Source organism: Haliaeetus leucocephalus, unplaced genomic scaffold (genome assembly GCF_000737465.1).
Source record: "Haliaeetus leucocephalus isolate CR32 unplaced genomic scaffold, Haliaeetus_leucocephalus-4.0 Scaffold280, whole genome shotgun sequence".
Lineage (NCBI taxonomy): Eukaryota > Metazoa > Chordata > Aves > Accipitriformes > Accipitridae > Haliaeetus > Haliaeetus leucocephalus.
In genome coordinates this window covers 1-25,142 of record NW_010972716.1, presented here as the reverse complement: position 1 = coordinate 25,142, position 25,142 = coordinate 1, and the positions used below count along the sequence as shown (strand labels likewise).

The 25,142-nt window shown below is 37.5% G+C and overlaps 1 protein-coding gene across 1 annotated transcript; it reads left to right on the top strand.

Moving 5' to 3' along the window:
- Positions 1 to 1,388: 1,388 nt before the first annotated feature.
- Positions 1,389 to 25,110, top strand: LOC104833316 (mucin-5AC-like; the record flags this gene model as incomplete). The annotated part of the gene is made up of 30 exons (XM_010569902.1): positions 1,389 to 1,428; positions 1,762 to 1,833; positions 2,872 to 3,133; positions 4,166 to 4,280; positions 4,766 to 4,856; positions 5,266 to 5,378; positions 5,871 to 6,087; positions 6,434 to 6,559; positions 7,608 to 7,725; positions 8,571 to 8,709; positions 10,486 to 10,596; positions 11,015 to 11,084; positions 11,871 to 12,008; positions 12,097 to 12,261; positions 13,002 to 13,096; positions 14,121 to 14,247; positions 14,816 to 15,071; positions 15,683 to 15,732; positions 16,348 to 16,448; positions 16,581 to 16,732; positions 17,275 to 17,413; positions 17,515 to 17,628; positions 17,950 to 18,129; positions 18,626 to 18,865; positions 19,432 to 19,588; positions 20,188 to 20,316; positions 20,672 to 20,813; positions 22,074 to 22,117; positions 22,215 to 22,421; positions 23,706 to 25,110. Coding segments are annotated over exons 1-30 (5,315 nt in total), but the record flags the coding sequence as incomplete, so codon positions are not given.
- Positions 25,111 to 25,142: the final 32 nt, after the last annotated feature.

Sequence of the window (25,142 nt, the reverse complement as noted above, 5' to 3'; positions counted from 1 at the left end):
ACTATGTTAAACATTAGAATAATTAAGCACTACAAGATCATGCATGACACAACTGTACAGAGCAAACACCATAACTGTACCGAGCAAAATAAGGGTGGAAGGATACAATGCTGACTGGTATATTAGTAATGACAGGCTGAAACAATTAATCATTAAGCCTGCCCTGCAATCTGCAATTTATTAGGTCACTAGCTGGCAATTAAAATAATGATAAACCCAAAATGGAAGTGTACCACAAATTATTTAATAATAGTGAGTGTGTTTAATTATTGGAACAGATTGTCAAGGATGGTAATATGTGTGCTTTCCCTTAAAATCTTTACATCAAGACTAAAAGAGATTGTCTTTCTAAAACACATATCTGTCTCAGTGATGTTTTCTTGGTCTAAATGCAGAAGTCAATGGCTGGCATTGCACAATCTACAGTTTGGAAGTCATCAAATTCTAGAGTTTTGATACTTTCAAGGGAGAAACTGCATCAATTCCTCATTCTCATGTTAAGAAAATCACGTTCCAGGTTCTTTAAGTATTCTATCCCTTTCATTGCTGGATCCAAAGAGAAAACACTGGATTTGGACATGGAAAATTCAGGGCGGGATTGTACCAATAAAAGTCTTTGCATGAAAAGCACGTGATTAAAGTTTCACAGAATTTAAACTGCTTTTTAAAAAGTCTGCTTAGAGTTGGTTGTGCAAAAGTGTATGTCTCAGCACAAAGAAAGACATGAGCTTCAGAAAAAAACAGCTCCTGTTTCTCATCCTCACCTTCTAATATACTTCAGTAACTTTCTGCTTCTAAGTGTACTGAGAGGCAAAGGTTCAGACATAGACATTAACACTGCTTTTTCCGCATCACTATTACAACACTGTGCTCTAAGGATTAGATTGCTGCTTTTGAGTTCGGAACATCAGGGCCAGCATCAAATAGATGTCTTGAATAAATAATGAAAGAAATTACCACAGCCAAAGGGCATGGTCTTTGGACTTTGGCGGTTAGTGAAATATATAGAAAGATGGAACACAAAGCACTGTGCAAAATCCTCCAATGAAACCTTGTGGAAACTTCCCCTAGAGTGTAACTAGTAGTAGGTGTCTTGGTTTTGGCTGGGACAGAGTTAATTTTCTTCCTAGTAGCTGGTACAGTGCTGAATTTTGGATTTAGTATGAGAATAATGTTAATAACACACTGACATTTTAGTTGTCACTAAGTAGCGCTTATCCTAAGTCAAGGATTTTTCAGTTTCTCATGCTCTGCCAGTGAGGAGGTGCACAAGAAGCTGGGAGGGACCATAGCCAGGACAGCTGAACCAACCTAGCCAAAGGGATATTCCATACCATAGGATGTCATGCTCCTTATATAAACTGGGGGGAGTTGGCCAGGAGGGACCGATGGCTGCTCAGGGACTGTCTGGGCATCAGTCATCGGGTGGTGAGCAATTGCATTGTGCATCACTTGTCTTTCTTGGGTTTTATATCTCTCTTTCTGTTATCTTCCCTTTCATCACCATTATTATTGTATTTTATTTCAATTCTTAAACTGTTCTTATCTCAACCCATAAGTTTTACTTTTTTTGTCCGGATTCTCCTCCTCATCCCACCAGGGCGGGGGGAGGAGTGAGCGAGCAGCTGCATGGTGCTTAGTTGCTTGTTGGGTTTAAACCACAACAGTACGAAATGTTAATCAATAAAGAGACTAGGCAATCTCTATCCATTTTTTAGGACTTCTAGTAAGTTTAAACTTGATCATTTTTTTCCCCCTTAGATTCTCCACCAGCTTTGAAATCCCAAGAAGTAAAAATCATTCCAACTTTTCAAAACACACTGAAAGTAAAGGGTGAGTTAAACAAATGTCATGGCTCAGATATCTGTGTTCTTGTTGATCACACAGGAAGACCATGAGTGACTGAGGAGATTAATAAACTGTGTAAGATCCTTTAGCATCATAAAATAAAAAATGAACAAGAAAAGTAGCCAGTTCATCAGGTAACAAGGATAATCTAAATGTGACTCCAGTACTCAGCCTGCATTTTGTTAATATGATGTAGCTGTAAAAAAAATATTTTTTTTAAATTATATATGTATATATAAAATATAAATAATACTGGGATAAATCATGTACAATATTTCCAGTAAAGAGAAGGAAATATTAATGTGTACAAAACACTAGTGAGACACCTTACCTAGGGTATAGGGTACAATTCTGACTAGCCGTGTTCAAGCAGGGTGAGTGTAAATCTGGAAGAGATGCAGAGAGGGACTGTGAGGATAATCAGGGAGATAGGAGACCGTGCTTGTAAGGAAATGAAGACTGAAAAGAGATAAGTGATTTCTATAATGAGTGGGGGGAGGAGCAGAGAGGTGGAACCCCTTCAAGGTGAAGTGTAACACTGGCACAAGAACAGCCAGGCATACAAGAGACAAGAATATGTTTTGGAAAATGCTGGCAAAAGTCTTCCAGCCATTTGAAGGGTGTGGCTATGAGTGGCCTTCCCTAGTAAGAGTACCAGCTAGTTTTAAACTAACTTTAAACTGGTTTTATGGTGAAACTTCATAGTGGTTTTAGAACTTCAGATGTTTAGGAAAGGATTTATAGAATATGGCTGTCAGCAGAACCAAAGCATTGGATATAGTGACCTGGGAGGTCTCTTCCAATCTTAGGCCCTCTATCCCTATGCAAAACAGATTAAATACAAAAGATAACCGAACTAAATAAATAACAGATCGATAAAAAAAAATAGCTTGACAAGAAGGAAAACAGAAGATGGGCTTTTGGACAGAGGCTAGTGAAAGAAATAAAATGGGAAAAGCAACTAAAGGGAGGGTATCTACAGCAAATTACAGAAAATTCTTACTGCTTATTATGAATCTGCAGCTGGCAACCCCTCTCACAATGGCCGTGTGTGCAGCACATGGGGTAACTTCCACTTCAAGACTTTTGACGGGGACATCTTTTACTTCCCTGGCGTCTGCAATTACATCTTTGCATCCAACTGCAAATCTCCCTATGAGGACTTCAACATCCAGATTAGGCGTACAATGGTGGAAAATGCTACAAAGATCACTCACGTCATCATGAAGCTGGAAGGAGCCGTGATTGAACTGACCTATGACTCTGTCCTGCTTGATGGCAAATCGTATGTTCATAACTTGAAACTGCAATCACTGCTCTTGCTCCCAGTGGGCTCTTTGAGAGAGCGTCCTTTTCCCTCATTTGATCTCACATTGCTCCCGAGCAGCTGGGGGGCTCAGGTCCTTCCTGAAGTATTAACAAAAATAAGGGCCTGACAGTGAGCTAAGTGCTGCTTCTGCAGATTATCCCTGTGTCCATTTTGTTCAGATAAGCTATATCCCAGATGCTGCCCCACTGCTACAATTGTGTGTGTATATATACAATTGAGTCTGTAAGTGGGATTCAGTCAAAATGTTAGGTTTTTACACTGTAAGTTTCTACTTGCCATTAATTTTACCAGAACAGGATCCTTGAGAGGAATTTTTAATGGCTTTTGTCCCTGCACTGAAGACTATGCAGTTAAGCAGTGACTGCAGCTTGTACCTGCACTCATTTAAAATGAGCTAGTCTGGAAACTTGCTAACTGTGTAGCAATGGTAGCACTGACTTTGGCATAGGGTGTGAAACCTGTCCAAAAGGCTGGATAAATATTTGGGCAGCTATCCCACAGTGAGTTGTGCATTATAGCAGCTACGTACAGTGAGCTAAAGGTTATCTTGGGTACACCTTTATGAATGGCACTCATATCACAGAAAGCTTAACAAGTCTATCCCTTTATTATCAAGGACTTTAAGGAGTAAATAGCAATACCCTGAAGCATACTGCCTGCAAAACAGAACCTCCCAGCACTTTTTTGAACAATACAACTGAAGACACATGCCAACGTTTTACCTACCAAAACACCATTAACAGAGAGAGACAAAAGGAACAGCAGGGAAAGCAAGGCTGATCCATTTCCACAATGAGATGTAATTGCATAGGAACCAGCCAAAATGTTTCAAACGTGTTGTCTGTATTTAGTTACTGCTCTGACTAATTTCCTCACCTATGTATGTATGTTGAAGCTTCTCAAAGAGAATGAGAAAGGATATCAGTGTGGATATTCAATGGATATTCTGTCCCTACCACCTGCTGAATTATGGTGATCTTTCCCCAGGGTTCAGATGCCCTACAGCCATATGGGAGTCTTGATAGAGAGAAGTAACAGCTATTTGAAAGTTTCTGCCAAGTTAGGACTGACCTTCCTCTGGAATAAAGAAGATGCCCTGCTGGTAAGCAAACATCCAAAATATGGCAGAAAGCCTGTATTTTGAAAATAGTCTGTTTACATATTTGCAGTCTTAATCAGCCAGGCAGGTATTAGTTACTTTTGGATCTGTGTCCACTTTTAGTGGATTGTTCTGTCTTCCAGTCTTCTCCCAGTTTCCCTTTTTTTTTTTTTTTTTTTTACCATCCAGCTCAGCTCAGGATCAATAGAACCCAATTACAAAGTTTCCACCTCACAGTGAAGTATTGCTCAGATTCCAGACCTGGCAATGCGCTGTTGTTCGCAGCCCCAGGGCTAGAATAAGACCAACCTTTTCTTGGTGGCCACTGACCTTCCCAATAGTGCCTACCTTGTTACCACACAACACAGTCTGCACAGCATACATATGTCTAACTTTGAGTACATAAGCAATATTGGTGTAGGCTGTGTTCCTAACCATCAAGGCTGATGTTACTATGAACCTAAGCTCTCTTTCCTTATTTCTTTTAGGTGGAACTAGATAAGAAATATGCCAATCAAACTTGTGGACTTTGTGGGGATTTCAATGGAATTCCAATTAGCAATGAATTTATTTCAGAGAGTAAGTAATAAAAAGCATTATGAAGTATTGGTGCTTTGTTTTTCTTTCTTTTAGTAGTATACTGTAACATAGGTTGTGGCTTGTATTAACTGCAAAACTAGTGATACTTCTTCAGGCATTTCTATGATGTCAGTTATGTATAGAGTCAGGGCTTTGAGATGTATTAGGCTGCTTCCATCACTGTTAGATCTTTTAAGATTTGCCACATGCAACTTTCAACTTGTTTTCAATAGTTAGGATCCAGTTCCTTGTGTAACTTCTTCATCTCCTTTTGCCTTTCATATTATAATGATATTATTTGGTAATCACTGTTCATGTCATAGCGGGTAGTGTCACAAAAGAAAATATCTCCATGCAAAAGCCAGCAAACCAGTAAATATTATTCTAATATTTGGACTGCTTTTTACAGACACAAAACTGACTCCCATTCAGTTTGGGAATAAGCAGAAGATGGATGGACCCACAGAGCAGTGTGCTGATCCTATTCCTCCTAGTGTTCCGGTGAACTGCTCAGCTGAATTTGTAAGAACCACCTTGCTTAAAATTTGTTTTCTCAGTGTAAAATACATTCTCCCTGTCTTTGGAGAAAATTTGTTAGAATTGGAAAAAATATAGCATGAATATGACTCAACCATTGGTCTGGAAAGAAAATTTTTCTAAATTTAATTTTTTACTCTTTGCTAAAGTGAATGCTAAAAAGTTGCATTCCCCTTCCAAGAGAAGACTGGATATTTTCAAGAAAGAGAAATTCACTGGGGTTGTCTTAATACAAAGAAACTGTATAAAGTCACCTGACCAGAAAGTAGCTCAAGATATGGGAAGATATGGGAGTTCATCAAAGGAGTTCCATGTGTACTTGCCTTATTGTGTACCTTTCCCTAAACATCTGCTTATGGCTACTGTTGGACAGGTTTCTGGACCAGATGGACCTTTGGTTTGTTCTGCTACATGCCTTAAATATTTAGTTTCATATTTTCCAAACCCTTGTTTAACCTTCTCTATTTTCCGTCCTAGGCTTCTATCTGTGAGACAGTATTAACCAGTAAAGCATTTACAAGCTGTAATGCACTTGTGAATGTCCAGGACTACATTGAAACTTGCATACAAGACCTATGCCACTGTGATAGCTCTATGGCTGACTTCTGTATGTGCAACACCTTTGCTGAGTACTCCCGGCAGTGCGCTCATGCAGGGGGACAGCCTCTGAACTGGAGAACCTCAGGACTCTGTCGTAAGTATCTCGGGAATGGACTTTCACCTGTGCTTACTACCCATATCTAGTAAACTTCAAATATGTGATTTTTTTTTCTAAAGACGACAGCTGTTTAAAGGTGCATGTAATTCTCATGAAATCAGTTTTAACCTGAGCATACTCAAGACTTTGGGAATATGGAAGTTTAGAGGATTTTGCATTACTAAGGGTTTTTGATATATATCAGAAAGTCTAAAATGTTGCAGCCTCCACTTGGATCAGGATTCCCCATTGTATCTTGACAAAAAACATCCTAAATTGCGAATACTGTTTCCTTAACATTTCAAAGGAAAAGTCAGCATTATAATACTCTTTCTTCTTTCAGCCAAATTATGTCCTTTCAACATGCAATACCAGGAGTGTGGCTCTCCCTGCTCTGACACGTGCAGCAACCCGGAACGATCTGCACTTTGTGAAGATCATTGTACAGATGGCTGCGTCTGTCCTCCAGGCAAGCTTCTTTCCTGCCCATTTTTCATATCCAGGATGGCTAGAGCACTTACCTGCACACATTTAACAACTTTCATGCTCTGTATCATTCTCATTACATCATCACTGTTATTATCATCGAAGTAATAACTGCATTTCTTCCTTGATACACATGCATCATTTCTATTCAGATTGCTAAAAATGCCCTTTTAAACAACAAATGTGCCTGAGATGTACATAATGACTGAACTGAGAATAAGATACTTCACTCCTAACAATAAGGGGAAGTCTTCTATTCTCAGCATCCATGTTCAGTTCACAGAAAGTATGTAATGTTTAATCACATTTTGCCCACAGTGGTAACTCCTGGTGTTGGTGAAGCTGCATCTGGCTCCCCAAATTACCAAACCCTTCCTGTCCAGTGCTGCATGTCTAAACAACAAGAAGCTGAGAGAGCACTAGGCAGTGTGTAAAATCTGGTGCTTCAGAGAATTATGCATGAGAACTGAATATCACTACAAGACAAACAATGCAAATGTGTTCTTTTTGTGCATGCTTACTTCTGGGGTTGAGAAATGTTGCTCTTGTGAGTGACTGCATGGTAGGATCTTCACCCCTTGCAGCTCTTCTGCCCATCCTCCATGACATCTCACAGAATTCACCAGCATGTGTTAGTATAATAGCACTGACTTCTCTTAGATAATCCTCTGCCTTTGGGTATAGAAATATTTACTGTACAAATATGTCCCTGGGTAGTCTCACAAATGGTTCATCTATTCCACCTCATTATCTAGTAATTTTCATCATAATTTTATTCTAATGAAGTCAACAACAGGAAGGTATTTCCCTAGAGGTCTCTTTCAATCACCCTAAGATTTTAGATAGGCTTCAATGGAACATAGCCCTTCAATCCCTACATAGCTGGCATCCTATTATTTTAAAGTACTTTCTATTCATTTTCTGTGTAATAAAGAAGAAATGGAACACGCTTTCAGGCATCTGCCAGATACATGTACAAAAGCAGGTTCTGCAGTGCATAGAATAAGTAACTGACCATTTTTTTTCCCTAGGAATGGTATTTGATGACATTAATGGTGCTGGCTGCATTCCCCGCCAAGAATGTTACTGTACCTATGAAGGTGAAACTTACGCTCCTGGTGCTTCCTTCTCATCTAAATGCAGATCATGGTAACGTACTCTCTTTCTCATACTTTTTTTTCTTAGGTGCATTACCTGAACATTTTGAAGACAGGGAAAAATTACTAATTTCCCCTTAAAAAGAAATGAGGAACTACTTATCAGCTGAACTTCCTTGATTACACATTTTTAGAGGATACTTACATCTCTGTTTTCTCCTCACACTTAGAAGCAAAAATTTGAATTTACATATAGGTACTCCAATTTCAAGACCAATCAGTTAAAGGAGACAATCAAATTCAAATACCAGAAGTGTTTAAAAATGTGAATTACTGTGTTGCATCCTTTGTAGCACTATAGTGTAATAGTAGGATGCTCAGGTAAATACTATGGAGGACGTGACATTTAGGGACATGTGGCATTAGACAGAGTGGGAGATCACATTTGAGAGGCATGCTTGACAGATATATATTTTTTAAATATCACTATAATTACTGAAGTATATTGCATAAGTGTATGCAAATGCACCTATCTACCTATGAATACAAGAACCACAAACATGCATGTTATTTTCCAAGAAATACTTAGCATGCTTGAAGCTTGAGCCATGCTAAGGAAGATGAGGGGCGATCCTTCATACGCAGCAGAATGGATGCCAGGTTCACCAAGACCGAATTCTGTCCAAAGATTGGAAATGAACAGCAATATATAAAACATTATCACTAATATAAATGTGCCTGCCCCATATTTATTCTGAGATTTCAAAGCAATGTTGGTTTCTTTGACAGTATGATCAATGCTTCAAGAGGAAAATTAAGGCATCAACTGCCCTTATTGTCTCTTATTTCATTTATACTTGCATTACCCAAGGTTACTGAATGCTTTCTTCATTTCAGTACCTGTGCTGGAGGTGAATGGTCTTGTATCACCCAGTCATGCCCTGGATCTTGCAGTATTGAAGGAGGCTCCCACATTTCAACATTTGATGAGAAATATTATTCCTTCTTTGGAGACTGTAGCTATGTCCTAACAAAGGTAAAAATGAGTCAGAATCCTTGCTATAAAGCAATATGCTAAAGGAAATTTTTTTTTATTATATATAATGTTGTTTAATTAAAACTACTGGCAATCACATCAACTTTCTGAAATTTAGAGGTTCCACATAGAGCCTTAAATGGATTTCAGGGGGCTTTCTGTTAGGGTTATACTAAATAAACATATTGTAGTAGTTTTGTGTTCTTTGATCATCATTTAAGAATTGCACTGAGTTTTTAGATTCCATGAAACAATCTCCATCTTCCCATTAATTTTTTAATTAAATATTGCCTGTCTGGTGTTTTATAACTACTCTTTCTGAGCAATGTGTTTATTACATCCATTGGTACTGTCCTTTTTGTCATAGTTAATATAGTTCAATGGCTTATTTGATTAACAGTATTCATAAAGGAATTATTATTATACAGCATTCATGTGAGAGGAGTTATTTCATTAAGATGATCAACCCTCCAAACAGTCTTCCCCAGTAAACACTGAAGATTCTAGAGTTTAAAAGCAAAAAGCTAAGTTGTATGTGTATTCTAAAACTTGAATTAGAAATTGATGGCTTACAAAAATACCTAAGATTTACTAGAGTTTTTTAGATTAGTAGGGACTGAGTTCTGAGTAGATATATCTAAAATAATGACTACAGATTTGCAGATTTTCAGAACCCTAGGTATATTTGATGTTTATTTGTACTGGATGAGTGATGTAAACAATATTCATAAAAACTTCATATTATATAAAATCTGTTCTCAAAAAGCTCAAACTGAATGTTACCAAGAAAGAGAACTGTAAAAACTTAGAAATTAGCTAGAATGATGTAATTTAGAAATAGGTTAGACTAAATCAATGAAACTTTTTTATGAGTTTCACAAGCACTGGGCTCAATCTACAATGGGAGCATAGATCAGACTTACATGCTAAACTCACCTTTTGGCACCAACACATAAAATTAGATTCTCAGAGGCTCTGGAGGTACAGAAAACCCCTAAATGTGGACGCAAAAAGTCAAAAAGCCCACAATTTCAACATTAAATTTCCAGATGGCTGTAATTCTGCAACTCAGCTGTCCTTAATTTAATCTTCATTACACCAAGAAAATTATAAGACACATTCAGAATCACAGCCTTCTGCATGTTTCCCTGTAATGTCTTGGCCATTAGGCACACTTTGAATATACCTTGCAGAACAGAGTCCAATGGAAATCAGAACCAAGAGAAAAACTGAATTTTGCCTTTATTCAGTAGTTTAGTGAATAGTGATATTAGCTTAATTTTCTCCTATGAGGGGATATTTAAATGCCTTTTTCCTACCTGTTAAAAGAATGACCAAATCACCGTTTCTTTGATAATCTATTCAGTGCAGAAAAAACTGGAAACAATTTCTCTCCTCTCCCAGGTAAACACCATAACCAGTGGGCAAGAAAGGCACACTTCATTCTTCTTCTCTAGCATATTAAACTAGTATTAACTAAACATTAGGAACTACTATTACCAAAACATTAGGAAGTTTTAATGTTCAGCTTGATATGTCTAACTTGCCCTTAAATGTCAGAAGTAATAGATAACTTCCACTGTGCAGACTGCATGAATGCACCTTACTTGGTGACTCTATGCATATACGTAAGAATGTATGAGCTGGAAGAAAAGGAATTAACAATATTTTAAAAGGACCACTTTACTAAGAATGCCATTTGAGTTTGAACCTTTTTAACATAACAATATTTTAATATAACAAATCCTTTTAACAATATATTTTGTTTTCTTTTAGCTCTGTGACAGCAATGAGTTCACTGTTCTGGGAGATATCCACAAGTGTGGCCTGACTGACACTGAGACATGCCTCAAGGGTATAGCTGTCAGCCTAAGTGGAGGACAAACTGTAAGTAGCAAATGTAGACACCTAACATTCTGCAGGGATGTTTTCAAAGCTTAATAGACAAGTAGTTTGCAAATGACACATAACAGCACACACAGGAAATCTGCACTCTTTTTTTTGTTGTTGTATCTCATTTGAACATTACTCAAAGAAAAATTTAGCATAAAGGAGATACATTGGAAGTCAAGATCCTAGTAGTTTTCTGTCATTTAGTTGTCTTAGGGTTTTTGCTTGTTTGTTTTGACAGTCAATGAACCACTGTAATAAAGATTAAAGAAATGGTATAGGAATCAGAACATCATCACAGTCTCCCCCCATTTTTTTTTCCTTTATCCTGAAGAATACTAGACAGAAAATATTTGGAAAGTGTTTTACCTTTCCTAAATATGCTTGAAAAATCTTTGTCTTTTCTTGTGGACAGAACATAGTGATCCAGCCTCCTGGCAACGTATTTGTAAATAAGATCTACACGCAGCTGCCATTCTCTGCAGGTAAGTTCCTCTGGAAGACTTCTGTAACTTTTCTCTTTTTTGACTTCAAAATGTTATTACATCATTTAATCTAAAGTCAAATTTTACCTTTGGTTACACTGCAGCAAAACCAAGGTACTCCAATAGAGCATAGTCTCTCATTTTTTAAGTAATAGGGTTTGCCTGTCTAACTCTTATCATTTTAGCAAAATTATGGTCTAATTTTAGCAATAACTAATTAAATGGAGATTCAATTCAAGCAAATAGCATCACTGCACATTTCCAGATCCAAACATTGCCATAAGAGAGGAAAGGAAAATTCTGATATGCAACAGGACTCCAATATCTCAAGTTGTTTAGTTTCCTGTGTTCCCTCTGTCCCTTTGCTTAGTGCACATTTATCACTGGAGAGTTTCTCTCATGCCAGTTCTTCTCACATACTACTGCACCTGAACAGAAAGCAAACCCTGAAAGAACAGAATAGGTCCAGGTTGGAGTCTAGCACTAAATCATGGTATATAATTTCCATCAAGCAAATGTGGTCTTTTAAATAGCAACAGAAGTGTGTGCTCTTCCCCTTATTTTAAAATACTTGACAGAAAGTGGAGGGGTTTTATACATTTGTTTAGGGTAAAGACAGTCTGGTTTGGTGCTGGATTTTAAATCCCATATGGATCATTTTCCCCCCAGTTCTTCAGAAATTAGGATCATATCAAACACAACTGTAGAATCTCTCTATATAATGAACAGTCATTTCAACTGTTCATCTTGTATGAAATTATAACTCTTATGTTCTTATGTCCCTAGCGAATGTCACCATCTTCAGACCATCATCTTTCTTCATCATTCTGCAAACATCTTTTGGTCTTCAGCTACAGGTTCAGCTTATGCCTCTCATGCAACTTTTTATAGACTTAGACCCATCACATAAAGGGCAGACCTGCGGTAAGTGATCTTATTGTAACGACTGCCTTCATCGGTATGCTTCATTCTGTAGGAGATGTACATAGCCTATCTATCTGCTTCCTTTTAGGTCTCTGTGGAAACTTCAATGACATGCAGACAGATGATTTCAAAACCACCAGTGGTGTAATAGAGGGTACTTCAGCTGCTTTTGGCAATACTTGGAAAACTCGGGCTGATTGTCCTGATGCCAAAAATACCTTTGAGAACCCCTGTACTGTCAGCATACAAAATGGTAAGCTCAGCATATAGTAACCTCTTGCTGTTCTCTTTTAAGATGGAAAGAAGGAATAACTTGATCTATCACCAAGTATTTAGCCAAAATAAGTGGACCATTTGCACACACACTATTTTGCACAGTTGATACTAGAAGTCTTATAATAACTAGGATAATATTTTGGATCTTCAAAAATATTTTTTTGCATAAAGAAAGCAAGTGGTTTTGCCAACTTACATAAGGGAAACTGGAACCATACAGCATAGCAGGGATCCATTCCTGGAAAGGACTGATTGTCATACAGGAAAAAAGCTGTGCATAGTCTCACTGAAGGTTGGACACAGTGTGGTCCTTCCACTGTTAAACTGAGAATGAGACTTACAATTCAGAGCTTTGTAGCTCTCAGGCTCCATTTCACCCAATGAAATATGTAAGTTTTGAGCATTCACAAGCCACTGTTCTGTTTTCTGAGATGAACTAGCATATTTTTAATTCACAATGTGAACCTTCACCTTCAAAATTCAGCTAAGGATGTCTTAGTTTATTCCATGACAACTACCATGAATTAAGAGCATTCAGTTTATTAAGCATTCATATTTCTGTATAGAGGAAGTGAAAGACTGTGTTTCAGCAAATTCACAGCTGAATTCTGTTTTAAAGTTAAGCTCCTGCAATTTCCCTGCAGGAAGTATAGTTACATTGGGACAAGAGTTTAGACAATGAAGTGCAACAGAAATTCTTATGTATTCAATTCACAGACCAGTATGCTCAGCACTGGTGTGGACTGCTTTCTGATACCATGGGACCTTTTGCTGAATGTCACTCAACAGTGAATCCAGAAGTTTACCAGAAGGTACTTGGCTCTTAGTTTTTTTCCCATATAAAAGAAAAAGACTCAGATTTCTGATACTAACACCTGAGAGAAGAACTTGCCAATTGGGAGGAGATGCATTCATGGTCATTCTTTTCAAGCCAAGGGTTCATTTTTATCTCCACATCATGATAATAACTCCTTTGTAAAGGTACCTTTCTTTCCATTCCCAGGAGGATAAACTTACAGCTGTATTCCTGCTGCCCATATTTTTAGGTACTAACCTAAATGCTTAAGCTAGGAGCTTGGACTCCCTGGACTTCTTATGAGGTCAAAGGACACAAGCTGTCCCTCCTGAGATATGAGGAAAGCTTTAGTCAGAATCTTAACTAGCACTTTGCTTAGTTGCTCTGAACTGCTCTCAGAAGGTTTTTGCATATATCCAAGGACAAGGCAAGAAATGCATGTAAGAAGCAGCAAAGAGATTTAGATAAGATGTGAACAAAAATGTTCCAGAAATTCAAGACAATGAAGCTCTGGAACAGACTGCCTGGGGACTTTACAAATTCTCCCTGTTACTGGAAATCTATAAGTTATGTTCAACATCTTCTGGAATGACAATATTATAGTGACCTTGCCCAGCATAGCTACACGTTAAATGACTTCTTGTTTTCTTTGTTCCTCTGATGCAGAGGGCCCAAGCTCCTAAGCCTAAGCCCTAAAAGTTGGGTGGCATTCAAATACCCTCTGCTTGTTCTCAGTATGTATGGCACAGTGACTGCAAACTGAAAGTAGTTGGGAAACCTACCAACACCTGAAAAAGTAAAAAAGAACAAGAAAAATAAAAAATAGTTTAAGAATGTGGACCTCTAATTACTCTCTCTCCTTGCAAAGAATCTTTTTTGAAAGTGCTCAGTGAAATCTTCAAGTGAAAAACAGGCATATGTTTGTTTATGCATATGGATTACACTCACTTTTAGCTCTAACAAACATGACACTAAAAAGTATAGAGCGCCATGGCTTTGATATGACAATCTGACAATTATATATCATCCTCTGTCCCTAGAACTGCATGTTTGACACGTGTAACTGTGAGAAGAGTGAGGACTGCATGTGTGCTGCCCTTTCCAGCTATGTCAGGGCCTGTGCTGCTAAAGGAGTTGTGATCACTGGATGGAGGAGCAAAGCCTGCAGTAAGTTCTACATCCCTTTGCCTCTTGAAAATGATCATCCAGAATGCCCCACACAGCAGCTCTTAGGGATTCCCACAGTAAATTGTGTTAAATTGTGAGTATGGCATTGACTTTCAATAATTCGAGGAGGAAGGGAATACCATAAAAGACAAGCAGTAAGCAGGGAGAAATATAAAAAAGAGTCTTTGTTAGATTACTTGCTCAGAATGAGAAGCAGCAACATGGACCTCAATACCCTTGCAATAGGAATAAAATAAGTGGAGTGTTTCTCAGTTTACTTTGACAAAAAATATGAAAATAGCAATGAAGAAAAAACACACTATGCATTAATATAATTGAACTTTTTTCTTCCTTAACCTGAGCAAAACATTTGTATTTGTGACACATTTATAGGAAAAAAATCTGCCCTAGCAGTACAAAAAAAAAAATTATACTATCAAGGATATCAGTAAAGTATATGTACATATATTGTAATGTTTATGATATGTACTTCACCTCAAATACTGCATTTATACCTACGTTGATTCTTAAACGAACTACAAATGTAACTCGCCTTTTTACTTTCAAGCAAAAGACACCACCTTGTGTCCGAAATCCTTGAAGTACACTTACAATGTCGATTCCTGTCAACCCACCTGTCGGTCTCTGAGTGAGCCTGATGTCACATGCAGCATCAAGTTTGTCCCAGTTGATGGCTGCACCTGCGTAAATGGAACCTACATGGATGAAAGTGGCAAATGTGTGCCTGCTTCTAGCTGTCCTTGTTACTACAAAGGAATGCCTCTGTCTTCCGGAGAAGTTATTCATGATAATGGTGTTGTCTGGTAAGAGATTTGTAAACAAAGGAATGAGAATGGATATTGGCAATCATGGAACCTTATACATGTTATGCATCTATTCAAGTCATATGCATTTCTTTCCCTAATAATTTCAATTAAAAAAAAATCACAGATCCTTAAAAATTGTTAGGGCTATCTATGTTCAGAAGATTGTACTTAGACTACTACAGGAATTCAACAAACCATACAGTGGTAGGTTAGCCTTGGCTAACAGCCGAACTCCCACCCAGTCGCTCATTCCCCACCACACATACTTTTCTTATCCATGACTGTAAAAGACTTGTTCCATGGTGAAAAATGCTTGATAATCCCATTACAGATTATTGCCATTATGAATGGAACCTGAACCGTTCTGAAGGACAGTTTTTAAACAGACAAATGGACAGAGCAAACCTGTCTTTATGTAGAATATGCTTGTATTTTTGTCTGCTCTAACATAAAATACTTTTGAACAGTACAAACTATCTGATAAAGGACACATTTTCTCTGTTTTATCACACAGTAATTTTTCATTATTTCAAATTCATTAGGAAACAAGCTGAAACTTAACAAGGAAAAGCAAAAACATATCCGTTGTCTTTTTCTTTTTTTTATAGCACTTGCATCTATGGAAAGCTGAGCTGCATTGGAAAGAAACCTGAACCAGGTAACATATCACTTAAGATTTTCTTTAATTCTTCCTTTCCATGTTTACCCTTTTTAGTTCTCTCTTTTTTTTTTTTTGTTATAATGAAGCAAATTGTACAAGTCTGAAATAAACAAGAAAATGAACTGATGACTTCTGTAATGTAGAGGATATTCCCAAAATGTAAAGAAATACTGTCTTACCTTTCAGATGGCTGAAACAAGTTATAGCCCCCTGGGTTACCCAGGGGAAAAGAATACTTGGTCACCTCAATGAACATGAGGAGAAAACCGTCCACTTTTAAAATAAAATAAAAGTACTAAAAGCCTAAAAAATACAACGTAAACCAGGATCTTTTCTCCTTTTTTCTTCCCTGAAAGGAAGGGTTTCATGAAGCTAACTAAACATTAATTTCTATGAGTAGTCCAAGCTTAAGCACAAAAACCAGATAAGCATGACTTCAAAACAATATTCAGTTTCTCTTTCTGGTCAAATGCTTTATATTAAGGTACACTTATCTCACAAAGGAGTCTTCCTCCCCCCCCCCTTTTTTTTTTCTTCAGCCTGCATTGAGGAAACGTGAAGATATAAATACATGGTTGATCTCACATTTCTCATGGCTTTTCTCTCTTTCAGTCTGCGTACCTCCCATGGTCTATATAGACTGCGGCAATGCCACTGCAGATGTGGTAGGAGCAGGATGCCAGAAGAGCTGTCAGACTCTAGATATGGAATGTGTAAGTGTAGACTCTTTATAACCAGTTGAAAGCATATTAAACTAGATCTCTTTTACAATTACCAGCTCCAACTTGACTCTTCCATCAGGGAAATAAATGTTTCAAGTCATGTTTTCTATATGGTCCTTACAGTACAGAACCCAATGTGTCTCTGGCTGTGTATGTCCTCACAATCAAGTGTTGGATGGTAAACGTGGCTGTATAGCTCCAGAAGACTGTCCATGTGTTCATAATGGGAACTCCTACAGTCCAGGAGAATCAATCAGAGTTGGCTGTAATAACTGGTAAGAGCATGTTGAAAAATGTTATTTTCAAGCATCTGAAAGCAAATAGTTTAAGCTCTAGGTGAATTATAGCATTTCACTCTAGCAGTATCAAGGTTTATAGGAAGGAATCCTACATAAGATGATCCACTTAGTACCTAAAAAGCAAGCTCTGTCTGGTTTTTATAGTGGCACTCAGCACAGAAATGGCAAGTGGTCAGAAGAATGATATGGCTTGGATGTTGTATTCATTCAAGTCAAGAAAGCTTTTTCATCACACGGAATCCCTACATTTTGATACATCCAACCAGATTTGGAAATGTGAAAGATTTAAAGTATTTTCTAATCCAAATTATTCATGACATCATGAAGTAACACAGACTTTGGGTAAATCCCGAAGGCTTTTGAGCTATGCTGCATTTCTGAGAATAAGCAAACTTTATTTTTTCAGTATAGGCTTAACACATTTTAAAATCAGATTGATGTACATGCAGGAATGTACATATAGCTGTATTGTGTGTATGTCTGGTTTTTACATTCAGAGTGCTTTTTGTCTTATGTAGCACATGTAGAAACAGAAAATGGCACTGCTCTGAGGAACCTTGCCTGGAAACCTGTTCTGTTTATGGAGATGGGCATTACACCACCTTTGATGGCAAACGCTTTGATTTTGAAGGAGACTGTGAATATGTTCTGGTCCAGGTAACAGAGTCCTTCCCAGATTTTTGCACTATCGAAGTACCTTGCATTTTACATATGACCATGTAGCATAGTTAACACTAAATATCATTCCCCTGTTCCAGAACTACTGTGGTCAACAAGGTGTGAATCAGGGAACCTTCAGAGTCATCACTGAGAACATTCCATGTGGCACTACAGGAACCACCTGCTCTAAGTCTATTAAAGTTTTCCTGGGGGTAAGTATTTTCTTTAATAAGTTGTACCCCAGGCCTAATGTGCCAGAAGGATGGAACAAGCTGTCCCCGGTAGACAACATTGTAGAAGTGTTCTCCAAGACAGTGAAAATGTTACTACACTTCTTTGCTCACTACTAATGATTCTGCTCTCTGCTAGAGAAAGCAAAGTAGGGAATTCTAAAGAGAAATTGCTTAACATGAGGTTGTTTAATAGAATCATTTTGATAGAGTTGTTATTTCAGTAACAGTTACTGGTAATATATAAAACTGTACCCAATAGGTGACTTTTTTAATTGGTCTCTTTTTCTTTTCCTGTCTTAGAACTATGAGCTGGTCCTCAGTGATGGACGCTCTGATGTCATCCAGAGGACACCTGGAGGAAAAATGCCATTCCAAATCCGTTCCATGGGTATCTACCTGGTGGTTGACACTACTGTTGGCCTGATACTCATGTGGGACAAGAAAACCAGTATATTCATCAAACTTAGTCCTAGCTTTCAGGTACATTTTAAAATCCAAATCCTGGATAAAATTATTTCTGAAACATATTCATGTTATCTCTCAAAGGGAAAAAAATGGAAATTTAGGCTGTAACCGGAAGACTGAAAGAGCAGCAATTGCATTTTATTATCCTTGTAGTGTTGACTTATGTTGTGTATTACACATTTTCCTTAAATTACATTATTCAGCAATGGCACAAGAGCAACTACATAGTAGCTTTCTTCATGAAAAGCCCTCACTGAAGAGGTATGTTCAGGATTAGGTAAAACTAATTAGCTCAATACTAAGAACAAAAACCATGAGTCTACTCTGCTTCCTATCCTCATCCTTCCTGACAATGTTAGAGACATCCCTTCATGAAAGATAATTTATGAAAGTGTCCAAGACTGTTAATGAAGAGGTCCTGATAATATTAAATAAGATTCTTCCTGAGGTCTGTTACTTGCAGATACTGAGAAACTGTACCTTACTCATCTTTGTTATTGTCCCCATCCAGGGACATGTCTGTGGACTTTGCGGAAACTATGATGGCAATGGAAATAATGACTTCACTACTCGCAGTCAGTCTGTGGTAGGAAATGTGCTGGAGTTTGCCAATAGCTGGAAAGTGTCTTCTAATTGCCCAAATGCCAATCGTACCAAGGACCCATGCACTGCGAACCCATACAGGAAAGCCTGGGCACAAAAGCAATGCAGCATCATTACCAGCAAAGTGTTTACCAAGTGTCACTCCCAGGTATGAGAAAAACTTCAGTCTTAAATTCTCTTGAGCAAGAGATTACATTAATTTTTGTGTGGGATAGCTGAAAAAACACTAAAATACACTTTGTCATCCTTGACAAAGTGAAGTCAGATCAAGTTCCAGGCAGACTGCATAGAAAGTATTTTCAGTTTCATTTTCTCAGCTTGTGCCTTGAACTAGTGCACTAAAGAAATTAATAGTTGTAGGGTTTTTAATAGAAGGGACAACCACAAATAAATCTCAGGTTATGTTTATTTTCTAATGGCATCATTTTCTACATATATATATATATGACTGTGTGCTAGCTTGTAGTAATGTAACAGTATTCTTTCTGCAAATGTATCTTCAACACCAAATAGTTCTTAGCATTACAACTTATTACTATAACTTTATTCTACATTTTCCTCTTTTTTCAAAGCATTCTCATGGTTTCTTCCTCTCTTATCTTTCTCGCACATATAGAGTTGTCGGTTTCAGATATTTTATTCAGCTTTTTTAGGACAGTGAATGCCTTTTCAAAGAGGACAAGTGCATGAAAACTCAAATGTTTTCTCCAACAGGTTGAACCAAATGAATATTATCAAGCTTGCGTGGATGATGCTTGTGCCTGCGACACTGGAGGAGACTGTGAATGTTTCTGTACAGCAGTGGCTGCCTATGCTCAAGCGTGCAATGAGCTGGACATCTGCATTTCATGGAGAACTCCATCCATTTGTCGTGAGTTTCACCCTACTTCTTTTTGAAGGGGTCAGAGGGAAAGAAAACAGAAAAAAAAAAGAAAACAAGTAGAAAGAAAAAAGAAAGAAGGATAAAATTGTATTTGTAAGAGGAACTGCTGTATTCTAAAAACAGCAAAAAAAAAACCAAACCACAAAGCATTTTGGATAAATCACTGGAAGCCAATCCATCTTCTTAAAATGAAACCATTGATAGTAACTTTACCAGTGGTGTCATTAGTGTCTGATTGACTTGTCAATCATGATACACAACTGGTGAACTATAATATTATATTACACTCCCACCTGTCTACATCAGGCTCAGTGTGAATAAATATTAGTGCATACTAGCTAAAATCAGTGATTCAATTAATTCATTTTTTTTATGCTTAATGTGTAGCTCTGTTCTATGCTTTATAACAGTATTGGTGTCAAAAGGTGGTAGAAGTGTAACAACTGTATTAAATTAGAAATAAGACAATATACTGTTCACCACCTATGTCATTATGCTGATCACCTGGGATTTTTACCCAGAAAAACTGAAAGACTGTAGAGAAAAAAGATCAAAGGTCTTTTTCTGTCATTTCTTCTTTCCTCTAGCTCTGTTCTGTGATTACTACAATCCGCAAGGGGAATGTGAGTGGCACTACAAGCCATGTGGAGCCCCTTGTATGAAGACCTGCAATAATCCGAGTGGGAACTGCCTTCATGAGTTGAGAGGTTTGGAAGGTAAACATAATTATGCACATCTCATTCTACTTATAAAAAGCTAAAATGTAATATGATTAACAAAATTTATATTGCTCAATGTATGACATGTTTATGTTAGAAATTATAAGAAGAGATTTTCTAATTAGTATCTTACTCCCTCATGGATCATGACCTTTTTTGGAGTGAAGATGAGGACAAAATGCTCCAAAGCATAATGTGTAGTCAAAGGAATAGCAGTAACAGTGTCTGAAATTCCACTTACTGTATGGGATAATTTGGGGAAAGCAGATATAAGCAGAGTATAGAGTTACTTCTACTTGTGAAAGGCCTAGTGTCAACATAACTCTTTTTTTTTTTTTTTTTTTAATTGCAGGCTGCTATCCACACTGTCCAAAGAATAAGCCCTATTTTGATGAAGAAACCATGACGTGTGTTTCTAATTGTGGTTGTTATGAAAATGGAAAAAATTACAAACCAGGAATGCAGATGCCTTCAAAGCAGAATTGTCAATCATGGTAGGATTAGTAAAGATTTTTTTAAATGTTGAGTTTAAAGTTGTGGAACATAATGCATAATCAATTAAGTTTTTCATTGTCAACAAGAACTAGGCCAGTCATAGGCTGCTGAATAATGTCTAATTTTCTTCTGTTCCCAGGAAGTTAAATGATGATATGGTAAAACATTTTACCATAGAGAGATTAATTTACTACTTATTCTGTACTCTAATAAGAGTACCTTTAAATTATTATTATTATCATTATTAAATTAAGTAAAAACAAAATAATAATAGTGAAGACAAGAGTCTGAAAACTTTTATTAAGATATCCCTAAAATCATTATGTGAAATTATATAGAAGTTAGCAGGCAAATAATCTTCATTGTTTTGAGTTTGTTTCTGTTATTGCACTAGTGCTTGCATATTTGCAACAGTCAGCAAGTATTCCCCACATTCTGTCAGAATTGATGACGTTGGGACAAGTGCTGCTAAGCCTTCTATCAAATAGCACAAAGTTAGAAGAACCATTTGTTGAAGGAGTTAACACCTGTCCCATGATACCTTTAAAGTAGCTACACTTGAATACTCTAAGCAGTGCAGTCAGGATTGCAAAGAGCTTAGCATGAAGCCCATTGGAGCTAATCCAACTTTCATGGCATGTTTTGCAGTTCATATACAGCTTTGCCTGCATGGTCTATGTCATTAACGGCACTAAGCCTAACCTGTTAAATACATATCTATATTTACTTAAGTTTATTCAGTCTACAGATGCTCTCAGTCACTGTAAATAAACATATCAGGATTCAGTTCTTAACAGATAATAGATAAATTCCCTTTAGAAATGGAATGCATTCTTGTGTCTTTTGAAGTCTGATGGAAATTCACTGTGTAGACAACCTCAACATCTGTGATACAGTGATCCTTTCTCAAATGATACATTTACTGCACTTCCAAAAAATAAATATAGCTATCGGGGAGGTAAGAACACTTCAGATTACCCATCCCCACATCTTTGCCCAGCCCCCAAAAGCACCAATAAGGATACTGCATGTTTAGTATGCTGGCATAGAAGAGTTGCCTTTCTTGCCAGAAAACTGAGTGATCCTACCTAACCTGAATTTGTACGGCAGAACTGAATATCTAACTCAGAGAAGACAGGGTCCTTCTACATTTAAACACACAATGAATAGCAAAGGAAGGGTAGAAAAAATTGAAAAAATAGAATGATGTCATGAACCAATATATTCACATTCATCATCTCCTTTTTTCTCTTTTCCAGTGAATGCACAAATGATGGCAAAAAATGCAAATATGATGAATATGGTATGTTGACAAAGTTGGTTTTATCTGAATAGGATGCATTTGAGGCACTGCTCTGTGTTTTGGATACCAAGGAATATCACTCTCTTTTGATTTACAGAATGTGTCTGTATTTATGAGGGACAGAAATACAACTATAAAGATGTGATCTACAATACTACAGATGGCACAGGAGGGTGTATTGTTGCAATCTGTGGTCCCAATGGAACTCTTCAAAGAGTTGTCTATGAATGTCCAATCTCAACATCACCCACAACAAGAACAACATTTCACTTCAGCACTACGCCACCTGCCACTACTTCCTCAGGTACATCCTTTACAGCCTATAAGAGCGTATTCTCTTCAGTAGGGAGTAAAATATAGCTACAAAACCATACCCAAACTCACAACATAAATGAATTAATACAACCTCAAAATAAATTACAGTCTCATTTGTTATTAGCATTTGGTTTCAGTCAGTATTCGGTTACCAAATACAAGGAAATAAACATAGAAAATAAAACCACTTCTGAAATACCAAAATGGCAACCACTGCACACTGGTTCGATACTATTATTTTGCTTATCTTCACAGTGAATGATAAAAAACAGTATCAGATTTATTATCTGTAATTGTAACTATTTCTATATCTGGAATAATCATTACTGAACATATAATTCATTATTTTTCCTATTAAATTACAGAATTATTACTTTCTGTAAAATTCCTGGTAGGGTGCATTGTATTGATAATTACAGTACTAAGTGGATTGCTGAGATATGGGCACTGAGATACTGAAATTTTAATTTCTAGAATTCCTGTTGAGCATTCTTCAGGCTGGCAATCTCTAATTACTATGGGCGCATTTTGTTTAATGAAATAAGTATTCAGTACAAAATTTAGAACTACAAGTTTTGAAATCACAGAAACCATCAGCACTGCTGGAATTCATCAGCTGTTTTCCAGCCATTTCACAATGAGAGTTCATTTGCAAAAGCTTACGGACTGCTCTCCAACCAATAAATGACTTCGTAAGACCAGAGCTTAAGTACAAAGTGTAGGGGTGCTAATAAAGCTGCATTAGGTATCTTTTATATCAAATGGAGGAGCAAAGACAATGCAGCATATTACAGAAGTCAGCTCATTCTGAAGAGAAGGAAAAAAAAAAAGTACCTATGAATCCTGATGAATAGACTAAATCTTATTTTTTCCACTGGATTTGAATCGGGTTTTGACATTCCAGATAGACTAGTAAATATTGAAGCAAGATGCAAACTAAGCAATCACACTGATTCAAATGTAAAAAAATGAGAGGGTTTTTTTTACCCCCAATGTGTATAAATTAAGCCAGAGACTTATTTCAGCACTTTGTAAAAGGTAATTAGCATTCATTTGACAAGTGACAGGTCTAAGCACGTCAGTACATTAAATTGCTGGGTGATGGATTTTCTGTTCTACTTCATGTTAAATAAGTACACTAAACTGATGCACTACAGGCTCACAATGGCAGCAAATGACCTTAGGAGAATTTTCAGCCCACTTAATATAATAAAAAGAATATTTACAGGAATTTATTTTAAGTTTTATGGTCTCTTCTTTTTCTCTTTCACAGTGTCACCAACTACATCAGTATGTGTTTATGAAGTCTGTCAGTGGTCAGAATGGTATGATGGGAGTGTGCAAACCCCTGGCTATGATGGTGGAGATTTTGAAACCTTTGATAATTTGAGAGCCAAAGGTTATGAAGTCTGTAAAGCTCCGCGGGCTGTTCAGTGCAGAGCAGAGAAATTCCCTAATATACCACTGAAAGACCTTGGCCAAAAAGTAGAATGCAGTACAACAGCTGGCCTCATATGTTACAACAAAGATCAAATTTCAACAATGTGTAACAACTATGAAATCAGAATCTTATGCTGTATTTTTGTACCATGCTCTTCCACAACACATTTCAGCATGTCAACACCAATCACTAAAAGCACAGAAACTACATCATTTCCAAGCACTACACCATCACCAGTTACTACAACTTCTGAAAGTACAACATTCACACTTTCAACTACTAAAGAAACAGCCCCAAGCACAACTGAAATAACAAGACCTGTCACCACTTCTTCCACAATTCCTCCTTGCATTAAAGAAGAATGTTACTGGTCAATGTGGTATGATGTGAGCTACCCAGGGTCAGAATACAATGATGGAGAGTTTGATACAATTGAGAAAATAAAAGAAGAGGGATATACAGTTTGTGATAATAGAAAAGCTGTCGAATGCAGAGCAGTAAGGTTCCCTAATACACCATATCAACTTCTAGAGCAACAAATAATATGTAATACAGAAGAAGGCTTGATATGCTACAATAAAGACCAACTACCGCCCATCTGCTATAACTACGAAATAAGATTTAAATGCTGCAAAAATATAACAGTACCATGCGAGACAACTACAGCGCCACATACAACTACAGAAAAACCAAAAACAACTGGGATTATTTCAAAAACTTCAACAACATCATCCACAGAATTAACAACAACACCACACTTCGAAACCAAACATAAGACAACTCCATTATCAACACCTCCACCACAAACAGAACATATTCATGTCCGAACCACATCACCAACAACAACACATATGAAAACTCAAACCCCTACAACAACACCTACCGTATCCTCCACCGCCGTTACCTCCACCACCACCGAGTCCACCACCGCCTGCGAACCCGAACTGTGCTTCTGGAGCGAATGGTTCGACGTCGACTTCCCCTCCTCGGGGCCCAGCCAGGGAGACTTTGAAACCTACCACCACATCCGGGCCGCCGGGAAGGAAGTCTGTCAGCGCCCAAAGGAAATCGAGTGCCGGGCCGAGGACTACCCCGACGTCTCCATCCAGTCAATCGGACAGGTCGTGCAGTGCGACGTCCACTTTGGACTGGTGTGCAAGAACGAAGACCAGGCTGGCAAATTTAAGATGTGCCTCAACTACAAGATCCGCGTCCTCTGCTGCAGCCCTAACGACAAGTGCCCAAGCAGCACCACCTTGCCCACCACCA